General features: G+C 41.9%; 1 protein-coding gene and 1 non-coding gene across 3 annotated transcripts; both read left to right on the top strand.

The window, feature by feature from the left end:
- Positions 1-1305: 1305 nt before the first annotated feature.
- Positions 1306-1377, top strand: Trnaw-cca (transfer RNA tryptophan (anticodon CCA)). Its single transcript has one exon. It is a non-coding gene; the product is annotated as a tRNA-Trp (tRNA).
- Positions 1378-8058: 6681 nt separating this feature from the next.
- On the top strand, positions 8059-11804 carry LOC145457368 (uncharacterized). 2 transcript variants are annotated; one of them, XM_080335565.1, is made up of 2 exons: positions 8059-10419; positions 10558-11804. In XM_080335565.1, the coding sequence occupies exons 1-2, from the start codon at positions 8475-8477 to the stop codon at positions 11040-11042; spliced, it is 2430 nt and encodes an 809-aa protein (XP_080191691.1). In that variant the 5' UTR covers positions 8059-8474; the 3' UTR covers positions 11043-11804. The 2 variants fall into 2 exon arrangements, with proteins under 2 accessions (XP_080191691.1, XP_080191689.1); XM_080335563.1 differs by having other exon boundaries at positions 8059-9726; positions 9799-11804.
- Positions 11805-12401: the final 597 nt, after the last annotated feature.

A 12401-nucleotide genomic window follows, 5' to 3' on the forward strand; every position in this document is an offset into this window, starting at 1 on the left:
TTCGAAGACATCAGCACCTCCACTATGATCAACAAGTAATAGTAACATGTCTCATTACCAATATCATTGAAAAAATTCAATCATTACTTGGAAATAATTTTCTGGTCAAAAATGTCAAACAGTCAAAGAATGCACAGCACTGACAGCAACTCGCGATTTAGTTGCGGAGTATATCGATAGAAATCAATACATTGGTGTGTACTTCGCCGTTACCTATTCCGGCCGTTTTACGGACTTACATCGCTACGGATGTTGTGTGTGTGTGTGAGAGTTTGTGAATTGCATGCATGAATAGTTATTGGTTAAATAGCCCACAGTTGGAATGGGGATCTGTGGAGCGAAACCACGCATGCGTTTGCTTTGTCACTCTATGAGAGCACACGACCAACGTTTGGGGGGGGGGCTGACAAATTGCATTTTGGTTCTGATTCTGCCATGACTGTTAAATAGGGGTTACCTTGTATCAATGCCTACGATAGAATTTACGAGATCGGTAATGTTTTTTTGTAGTATTGCTTAATTGCAACCGCTCAGAGAGCATATTAAATATAGGTCTATAGACGGCAGTCTGCTGTCAACTTTGTAGAAAGTTTTCAAATATCTGAGGCAAGTCTCTGCAAACCAATTCCGTTCCTTGGATAGTTTTGAACATTGCTAATTCCTATACCTAGAAATAGATCCAAGACCCACATTTACAGCAGCGTCACTGGGAGTAATAGCAGGACAATTACGCACAGTTTTCTATTTTCATAACTCGTTTTCCACAGCTGATTATGTCTTATTGGCAGTGTTATGTAATAACGATGACTTGAAAAGCTTTCTTAAGCGATCAGGTGTCCGATTTTTAATGAGCTCTTGTGACGTTATACCTCAATTATTATTTTTCTAAATAATGACGATTACCTTATCATCCCCATCTCGAAAAGAAATGGCATCCAGTCGATGCGGGACGCCCTCAAAATCAACACAGACCGATACCGATCAGGGTCGTGTATTTATATAAAGGATACAATTTAATGCAAAGTATATTGTTATTTTTAGAGAACCAGTCAGACATGTAGTAAGGGAAACTTATGAAAATCTGTGAACTATATTGTTATCAATGAATTTCTTCACCAATATGTTTGTGTAGTAACATGTGTAAAAATGTTGAAGTTCCCACAAGAGTTGAACACATGTTATAAGAGACCTTGGCATACATATTGGTGAAGAAATTGTTTGGTAACAATATAGTTCACAGATTTGTGAAATATTCGATGAAATGCCCTTACTAATGTGTATTTTCAATTCGTTCTACGGACGTATGACTCCGTGGCGCAACGGTAGCGCGTCTGACTCCAGATCAGAAGGTTGCGTGTTCAAATCACGTCGGGATCACTTACCTACCTTCCCCCCGATTTTTGAATTTTTGCTACTTCACGCCCTCATGTAAAGTGTAATTATTATCAACCTACGAATCATACAAACCCCTGTCACTGTGCCGTAGCTAGTTCGGATTGAATTGAATTGAATGGAAGCAGTTGTCATTTCAATGTGCCTATTCTTGCATGCGACTGGCAACATTCAATTAAAGCAGGTTTATGATCCTCGGCCGTATGACAATGCTCATCAGGCCACACGTGAGTCGTGGAATGATCCAATAGACATTGACAAAATTAGACATACCTGTACATAGCGGAATGAGCCTCCAGAATCCACGGTATTTAAGTTTACAGGTTCACACGTTCTTTGCGGGATCAAACCCGCTTTGCGGTTACACTGTATACAATACGGCAGAGGCTCTGCCACATAACAATTATAGTTAGGGAGAATCGGAGATGCACCGTAGATCATCGTATATGTATAGGTTTGTAGCAGTGTTGGGATGACTCGACTTGTCTCGAGTCAGACTCGAGTCATCTTTTTCGTATGACTTGACTTGACTCGAGTCACTTTGCCAAAATGACTTGACTTGACTTGACTCGGCGCATCAGAAATGTCGATTGACTCGTGACTCGGAGCAAAATTCACGAGTAAATTTCAAGTCATCAAGTAAGCGGTGTCGATAAAAATCACAGTATCTCGCATATGTTCGGATTGTTCGCGAAACGCTGGTGTCCCCCGTGAGAGCAACCAATCATTCAATGATCGTGCGTTTTACTGAGCCTCCATTGTTCTCTCACAAATTCATTGTAATTTGAAGTAATTTAAGGGGCTAGGCTACCCCAGAAAAGGAAAAAAATCAAAAATTTTTTATTGTTGATATTTGTTGTATTAGATGTCATCTTTCATATACCCAAGTATTATAATGATTGAATTCACCTAAGTGTCACAAATTGACTTTTTTCATGAGACTATGTAGTCAATCTCCCCCCCCCCATAATTATGAACACGGCCACAACCACCGCGAATATCCGAGCCCTTATTACCTACGCACGTCGCTGTCGATCTAGTGCTTTTAAGGATATCTATGGTGTAATCAACGATGCGTTACAACAGATCAAAACAAGCGGTATGCCGGTCTCAGCACTTTGCAGCTGGTGGTTCGTAGGTTCTCAGTGACTGGGTTTGGTGACTGTTTTTTGTCAATCAAAGCTGATATTGATCACTGTTAGAGGCTGGATTGGAGTGTCACATCTATCACAGTGTTATTTGATGTGTCATGGCATTTGTAAAGACATGCAATTGATCACGGAATCGGATCTTGTTCGAGCCGTTCACCGTTTTATGGTCGACTATTGAGCGACTATTGCAAAATGTGGGAAATCAAGGGGGGGAAATGGGAAGTCAAAGAATAGAAATCTACTCATTCAGAACTGTGAACGAATGGAAAGGGCTGTCAAAAGCAGAAAACATGGCAATACAGAAGGAAAATATAGCATCCTGGCGCTTTTTAGACTATTAACTGTGTGAAATTTTCGATTTTCAGACTGATAATGTGACTTTTACATGTTACGAAATTAAAGTGGCTTTTTCTCAAAATTTTCTATTTTTCGTACCTTGAAAGTTATGAATCAGTAAAAATCGTCCAATCAACTTGAAAATTTGCAGGTATATGTATCTTAGGATGCTTCTCCGGATGAAACTGGTAATTTTATTTTATAAGTGAAGGGTCCCTCCCTTTAGGTTCAACTAACTCAAAAATTTGCAAAAAATTTTATTATTTTTTAATTTTCAAATTTTTTTTTCAGAGAATAACCCTTGTTGAAAAAAAAAGAGTTTCATCCGGAAAATTGGGGTAATTTGAATGTATTATAAGCAACAAGAAAAAATTTCACTCAAAAATTTTGCCAGAAAAAAATTCACAAAAAAATAGTTTGAAAAATCATAAAATCAGATGAAAGTCAAAAAATCGTTGACCATTTTTCACCAAATTTTCACCAAAGTTCGAATGTCCTACACAGCACCTTGTGTCAAAATTTCAGAAAGATTGCTTCATTAGTATCGAAATTATGGTTATATGACTGATTCCCCGATTCGAGGGGTAGCCTAGCCAAATGTATAATTCTCTTCCCCGTTCTTGCCCCAGCAAAACCTCTTGATTTATTGAGATTAAATCCGAATGTAGTTTATATAGTCCTCAACCATTGCCGCAGGCTCGAATTGTATCACATCATATCAATTTGTAAATCTGTAATGGATTGCATGTCATCAATTCGTTTTCTCTGTTCTCTATTTTGGCTGGTAACTATAAACTGAGGCTATGCAATTACTTAGTTCTACGTATATGTGAGCGATACATCGCGTTCATGAGTAGATATTTAACACTATATCCGTTCATCGGTTCAAAATCAATGACCGATCAGTCTGTAAACTCTATTTCAGACAGCTAGCGAAATGCAATGACGTCAGCATGCCTCATACTTCGAAAAAGCAATTTGACTTGAACTGTGACTTGACTCGTGACTTGACTTGACTTGACTCGACTTGACTCGAGTCACCTCCAAAAATCAAGTGACTTGACTCGAGTCACCTTCGAAAATCGATTGACATGACTTGACTCGAGTTAAAATGTGCATTGACTCGAGATGACTCGTGACTCGAAGGGAGTGACTTGATCCCAACACTGGTTTGTAGGTCAGGGAGAATTGTAATTTTTAATGTACCCATTGGCATAAACTTCATGCCATAAAGTGATCTCTGTCCTGCATGAATAAACACACCGACGATGTTTCAAAGCCTGCTTCAACATCCGGGAATCTAAGCATCTTAAGGTAACGCTCGCGATACCATGTTGTAAAGGATGGGATGGATGTGTTTAGTTATTTCATCTAATATGGTCGGGGCAACATTCTGTAGTTATATTGACTCCACTTTTCCGCCATATAGAAATATTTTGAGACATCTCAACCGTGATTATTATTCGTAAGAATATGTCGTCCAGCACGTGCTGATTATTATCATTATTCAGGTGTTATCGCCTTTCCATAAAATCAGTGAGGCATATGGTTAGTATTACACGTGCCTAATTTGATCATCCTCTTTGTTTGCGCAGTTGGTTAAACACTGCAGTCACGACACCAATGGTTGCTGGTTCGAGTCTGGGCTCTGCTATGTGTTTATGTGTCGGAGGTTTATCTGGGCTCCTTATCGCCGATCCCGCTGTAAATACAGCGCCTTGAAAAGTCCAGGAGAAGAGAGAGAGCCGACTCCAAAAAGATGGAAGCAAAGACCAGAAAAGGACGCAAGAAAAGCGGGAAAACATTACGAACATTACTGTGCGGGCGCAAATGACCCGAGTGTTTATAAGCGCTAATTTCGTTAGTAAAACAAACAAAGAAAACCTATTTACTGTATTTCTCTATTCCATTTCTTTAAAGCTCAACCATGTTACGTTTCTAACGTGTATGGAAAACATATTGGGGCGGTTTGGGTAACATTTTACTACGAACGAATACCTTGACAAATTAAAATATCAAAAGCCTACATCTTCTTCTTCTAGTTAGACCATAAACGTGACGTGTCCTGCTATTCTGGAAATCCGGCTTTTTTGAACGTTACACCTGTTTTAACAGATCACTTTTGAAGCTTTATAGGCAAAAGACATGAAATATATTTTTCGATTTTTAGAATTCCGAGTATCATACTTTGAGTTCTAATTATTTTCAGTTCTTTTGTCTGCAGTACATACATGTTGAAGCATGTGTAGTAATGCCTCTATTTTCCTAAAATAAAGCTACACTAAATATAAATTTTACGATCCACAATATTTGTTATTAACGTATACTAATCGCGCAAAGGGATGAAACCGTATCCGATACAACTTCCACGTATTGCTCTACGCCTAAACTTGGGGCCTTATGGGGTAGGGCGCCATTCCTTGATATTTTCTAAAACGGGGTCTTCCAGTAAACAAAAAGGTTAGTATGGCATTTTCATATCAATACTATAATTTGCATCCCATGATGCGAAAAAATGCTTATTGTGTCGTATATTGATATCTCCTGGGATGCATCAGTACGAATCAAGCTCTCTGCACCTTCCGCATAGCTCAATTTGCAGCTTTTGACAGTCCATGCGAACGAATTTAGGCTGCTTTCAAAACTACTTACTTACTTGAGTAGATTTAAAGTCGGTCAATTCTACTTCGACTTCAAGTAGTTTTAGGTTGCTTATTGAAGAAGTACTTCTAGTCGTACTTGAGTAGATTTTTTCGTGGCCACTTCTACTTCTACTTGAGTAGCTTTGTTGACTACTTTGACCACCTCTGCGCTTATCACATCACAGGTTTTGTATAGGCCACAGCTATATGGATTATAAATCATATCATATGCATATCCGATATGTCTAATGTCCAACAGATTCAAGTCTAAATTGAAACAGTTTCGCTTGGGTAAATATGAGCATGGTAATTAAGGTTGCCGAATCGATCTTTGACGACATTGTGTAACCCCGTCCTGTAGCACGCCTCTTCATCGCTTATCCACATTATGATAATTCTGTAAGCAATTTCTCATTGAGTGAGCATGTATCTTGTTAATACGCTCTTCCGTTTACTATTATATTTCAAGGTCCGATGCGGAGTTAATTAATTTACTTCACATAGTTTGTAGTTCACCTTCCTTTCTTTCCGTTGCATTGCAGTTCTTGTGCTATCGAGAATCAATAAATCGCAATAAAATGATGCTGATAAGATGTCTTGAATCATGGCGGGGAAGATTTTGTTTGACAACCATAAGTATCTATACAATTCAACCTTGTAATTATCTTAGGAAGTTTTAATAATTTGTAAGGCGAATCGATACCAGCGGTGATGCGGTAATCAAAAATAGTTTCCATAACCGACTGTAGCCTCTTAATTAAAATGATTCTCAAAAGCTCGCAGCTTCATCCGTTCGTGAAAAATTTAAGACCGGATCTTTCTCATTTCTTATATCTCGGCGTGGAAATGTATATTGAAGATAATGCCCGATCATTGATATAGCAACTGATCAAACAAGTGTGATACCCCAATTTTAGTCTGGCCCTGCCGTTTCTTCCTGTTCTACTGATTTAAATCTGAACATAATTTTCACATAGAGCTTACAAAAATTCTGCTTTCTATACGCCTAAGTTCACGACTTCCTTCTGTTGTTATCGTCAAACCAACACAATCCAAAAGTTTTGTAAAAATATAGTCAAATATATTGCACAAAATGACTGCGAAATTGCACTTTTAAACATACAAAAATTGAACCGTGGAAAATATAGTGTAATAAAGCGATCAGCACTGTGCTTAAGTTTGTTAAAATTTAGAACGACTTTTCGTCGGATTCGTCGATCGCCGGCAACGCGGGAATCGTCATCGATAACAAAGGCGATCTTCGATTTTTCTTAACTGCAAGCCTGTTACTTCTGCGACTGACGACATGATTCGGTTTGTCTTGAAATGATGGTGTTGAGGCTTCATATTTCTTTTCCTCGTTAACAGAAGCTTCTGCGATCGCGCCCAGCGAGTTGACAGTTTGCTTCAAACTTGTTCTCGTGCGTTTTGAGCTATAGACGTTGGTTTTCCTGTCTTTCATATTCCAGAGATTATTAACAACCGATGCGCTTCTTACAAATTGGTTGTCATCAGAATTTCGTTTACGGCACGCGTACATATTACGATCCATTTCGATGCTTTGAAAACTCGTAGACTTGGTCCGTACCCAGCTAGATCCGTTTTGATATGAAGCATGCGGTCGCGACGTTGACCTTTATAGATTCGAGAGAAATAAGATCGTTAAAACACTGCGAGAGAACTAGCCGACTTCTTTCGGCCAGCACACAGATTAATTGCGCAAAATTGCTAAGTCGCCGCGACTTACCTAATCAGACTAGATAAATCGGTTTAATTGCAGTATCTCCATTTCGACACCGGAATGAAAAGTTTCTGTACCGGTCAATTTTCCATCATTTGACATCGCCAGCAAACTTTACGCTGTTGAGATCAGTAATCGCAATGCACTGATATTTATGATTTGTTTTACATCCTGTAAGGATGTATAGGTAGGGCTTATGTATGACCATGTCATTGATTTATATTATTTATCTCAGAAAAGACACAGTGATGATAATTCATCCTGTGTCATCATCATGATATATCTCTATCGACTTGCGCCACCTACGACAGAAAGAGAATCATCTAGCTATAGCTAATTAGGAACATTCATAATACCTAACCGATGGTACAGTTTTAGTCTATCTGTACTCTATATAGATAAAGTGTGTACATCGATATCGGTATATAGCCTGATGTTATATAACCCAATCAGAACTGAGTGGAATGTCGTTAGTTGTTGCCTGTTGTGCAATGCTAGGCAAGAGGACAGGACTAACTGTCGTAGTTACTACTTACAGTTACAACACCAGGATTGCAGCCTTAAATGTCCTCTCTGCAAACTCGAAAGAATTAATTTCCAAATCCAAAGATGTTTGGAATTGAGCAAATTTTAGTTCTTCTGAACGTCTTTTGGCGAGGACCGAGGTCGTCCACGTATAATTACCTACTTACAGAACATAATCATTTGTCACGTAATGCGTCAAAGTCCTCACTTCATACAGCTTCGCAGAACAGTACTTTTTTTAAGCAGAAAAACAACTTCAAAACACCTCTGTCACGGTGGTTTTTGTCTGTGTCAATGGTTGGTCACGCTCGAGTCACCTCGCCGCATGCGAGAAGAAACTGGATCAGAAATCATTCTTCCCGAAAGCGGCCGTGCTGTAAACAGGGCTTCCACGCCGCTCTGTATCTGACTCTAATTAATGTTATTTCTCATATAGAGTATCTGCCAACGTATTTTTTAACGATATGCTATAGTCTGGGTTGTTTGATCGTCATTCTACAATACACACAAAGGGGAACTTATTGTGTCTGGACTATATGCAGTCAGTTAATCATACTGAGCCAGTCATTACTCGCAACGATTGCTCCAGTCCAACTCGCCGTCGAGTTGTATCAGTCTCTGTGAAGGACTGATTGTGTCAATAACAAGGACATAAGTTGAAAAATACGAGAGCTGACTGACATTGATATGTATCGAACACTGCAAGCCGCCGGTCGACAGGTTTTGAGCAAGCAGCATATCGACGAAGTCCTTCGAAATTCAAGCGCCGCTTACCATAGAGCCGAGCGCGCTTTCTCATACGCTATCCAAAATGAGTCACTACTACACGTCACCAAATGTCAAGATGAATTCAATAAACTTTGCGTTCAACTCGAAGAGGAACTAGACCAATTGATGGTAGATATTGAAAACGACTCTTCTCTCCGTGACAGCCACTCCCCCTTATTGTGTAAGCTGTGGTGCGCGATCGGAAATGGACGGCATGTAGCCAATTACGCTTGTAAGAAATATCAAGAGAAAATGAACTCTTCTGCCGACGTTGCCATCGGTCGACCCTCAAACACTGCAAGCAGTTGCGACATATTCCGTAAGGCTGCTCTGGAACTCGAGAAAATAGAACTCAAAAACAAAGCAACATTGAAAGCTTTCGAATCTATGATCAGAAAACGGGAAGCTATTAAAAAATTAAACGCCGCCAAGAAAGAAGGAGCCTTCTTACAACGCTTTGTCGGATCACAAAAGCCGAACACTCTAATTGACAAAAACACTAGGGTGAGTACTGAACCCTTACCTTCGCCCACTACGCAAGCAATGACTTTCACTACCTTGCACACGCCTGCATCTGTACCAGTCAGCAGTACTGGGCAGAGGCTCGTTTATGAGCCGGCGATAACCCAATCGTTACCAACCGCATCAGTAATCCCATGTCATTCCCAGTCTATCCATCCGCATAGTTTTACTGCCGGTTCGAGGCCGGTCATTCCCTCGTATTCTCAAAGCACTCTGCAGTGGCAGAGTGGCCTTAGGTCTAATGATCTTACTCCTCGTTCTCGCGGTCAACCCGCCGATATTCGTTACGTGCCGAATGCGCGCACTGATCTTATTCCTCGTCCGCGCGGTCAATCCGCCGATATTCGTAATGTGCCGAATGCGCGCACCGATCTTATTCCTCGTTCTCGCGGTCAATCCGCCGATATTCGTTACGTGCCGAATGCGCGCACTGATCTTATTCCTCGTCCGCGCGGTCAATCCGCCGATATTCGTAATGTGCCGAATGCGCGCACCGATCTTATTCCTCGTTCTCGCGGTCAAGCAGCTGCCGATATTCGTTACGTGCCTAATACGCACACCGATCTCATTCCTCGTTCTCGCGGTCAAGCAGCCGCCAATATTCGCTACGTGCCAAACGGGCACACCGATCTCATCCCTCGTTCTCGCGGTCAAGCAGCCGCCGATGTTCGTTACGTGCCAAACGGGCACGCCGATCTCATTCCTCGTTCTCGCGGTCAAGCAGCCGCCGATATTCGTTACGTGCCAAATGAGCAAACCGATCTCACCCCTCGTTCTCACGATAAACTCGCTAACCATCGTCGTTCAAACGATCTCAATGTCGATCCCGTGCCTATTGCGCACAACGTTCTAATTCCTCGCTCTAGCGATGTAGTCTTACCTAGTTGCCGCCGCCAAGGCAATCTTGTGCCTGGTGCACACGATGATCCTAATGATAAGCACTCCGCTCAAACCAAACCCAAATCGTATCTTCGTACCCTATTCGAAAGCCTCGCGACATCAAGCGCGCCTGCGTCTGATACACCCCACAGTGGTGTTAGTCAGAGGCCCGTTAATGGGCCGGCGCCCGCACCGATAAGTTATACAAATCCTGAACCTAGTACATGTTACTCCTCTAAGTGCGATACTGCTGTAACCATCCAACTCTTCGGAGATGTAACCATCGAACTCTTCGGGGCTGTTCCAAAAGCCCAATTCCGAACGGTCTTGCCTGCAAACGACGAAGTCCCTCCGCAGGGACAGAGAGACCCGATACATGTTACTGCAAGTGACAGTCCGACTTCCTGTGCCCCTGATTATGGCAAACTCGACATGTCTGAAGACTCCGACGCCAACACGCAAGCTGAACTCGACGATTCTGAAGACTCTGACGCCAACGCGCAACCTCGGACCAACGTAGAAGATGCTGCGCCTCTGCACACCACTAACATACGTCATGAAGTGTTTCCTCTCAAGAAAACGAAGACCGCCATCGCGCAACCTCTGTCCAACGTAGAAGATGCTGCGCCTCCGCACACCACTAACATACGTCACGAAGTGTTTCCGCTCAAGAAAACGGAGACCGTCAAACCGCCCTACAACAAAAAAGCTGCCAAGAAATCGCTTGAAAACCAACGTTCTAAATTCGCGGAAGAACCCGAGTTCTTTCAAAAGTATAAAGATAAAATCAACGAGTACCTGCTACCTCGGTGGCACTCACAAGTTGTTCTGCCCGACTTGCTGCCTTCCTCCGAACGAACTCTCGACCCTATCAATTTCCATACCCAACAACGAAAGATGCTGAGCAGCCGCAAACTGCAACTTGCCGCAGCCGTATACGGCAACAAACTTGCTACAGACGTTGTAAAAGAATACGACTACGATATCGACTCCGCTCGCTACTGTACCAACAGCACCGCAATGCTCAGCAGCATTCGACCTACCTCCGCTCAATTCAACACCTTCGTCCGTCAACGACCGCCTTGAACCAGGATTGCTCCGCGCGCGCGTTATTGACATTTTTTATCTTTATTCTGTCCAATGTTTCTTTTATGTCCCGTCTTGCATCGTTCTCAGCTTCCTTGAGAAGCGTAAAAACCCATAATTTTACCGCACAATGTCCCTCGCTTTGATAATAATTCGTCACTATCCTGCTACTGCAAGTTCTGTCCCTAATTTAAGACAATATTCTGGATCATGAGAGACCAGACTTCCACTCGTAAACTTACTGCTTTGTACACCAACTGGTACTCGTCGTGGCATCCGAAATAGTGTTGCCTTGAATTAAATAACTTTTGCCTACTCATATTGCACGTTTTCTGTATATTGCCTTCGCTTACTGCAGTAGGACTAGCCTTCTGTACATCACTATTTTTTCATTCCCTCCATGTTTTGTTCACATCCCGATCGTCTTTATATCCAGAACCACCGTTCCTTCAATTTGTGTCTCATGGATAACTGTGTCGCACATTTACCATTCCACACGGGGCCGGCTATGTCACGGTGGTTTTTGTCTGTGTCAATGGTTGGTCACGCTCGAGTCACCTCGCCGCATGCGAGAAGAAACTGGATCAGAAATCATTCTTCCCGAAAGCGGCCGTGCTGTAAACGGGGCTTCCACGCCGCTCTGTATCTGACTCTAATTAATGTTATTTCTCATATAGAGTATCTGCCAACGTATTTTTTAACGATATGCTATAGTCTGGGTTGTTTGATCGTCATTCTACAATACACACAAAGGGGAACTTATTGTGTCTGGACTATATGCAGTCAGTTAATCATACTGAGCCAGTCATTACTCGCAACGATTGCTCCAGTCCAACTCGCCGTCGAGTTGTATCAGTCTCTGTGAAGGACTGATTGTGTCAATAACAAGGACAACCTCGATATGGCATCTATCCTTAAAATGTGCAATTATACAACGCGAGAAAAGTTCCCTGTTATTACCGATATATTTATGCTATGCAGGACGTCATAAACTCCGCAAGCAACTATATAAAAGATATTGTCTAGCACAGCGGTTTTCAACCTTTTTGGACATGCGCCCCCCGTGGCGATGGTCAAAACACTTGCGCCCTCTGACCCCCCTGCACTTATCGTTATGTCAAAAAGAGCACATCTTCTAATAGAGTGGTGGGCAACCTTTTTGCTAATCACGGCCGCATTTCGATTACTTATGTAGCCTGAGGCCGCATTCCAGGGCATAGCCGTAATGAACTAACTGGACGCAAAATAACTATGTTAATCTGTCCATATCCATTACCGGTGAACTCCGGACTATTCTTCTTTTCACAACGTCCTATTGTACGCGCCGAAATCGCGAGTGGCAATGTTATAAATAGTTGC

Source organism: Botryllus schlosseri, chromosome 15 (assembly GCF_051294905.1).
Source record: "Botryllus schlosseri isolate E-star chromosome 15, Bs_hap1, whole genome shotgun sequence".
NCBI classification, from domain to species: Eukaryota; Metazoa; Chordata; class Ascidiacea; order Stolidobranchia; family Styelidae; genus Botryllus; species Botryllus schlosseri.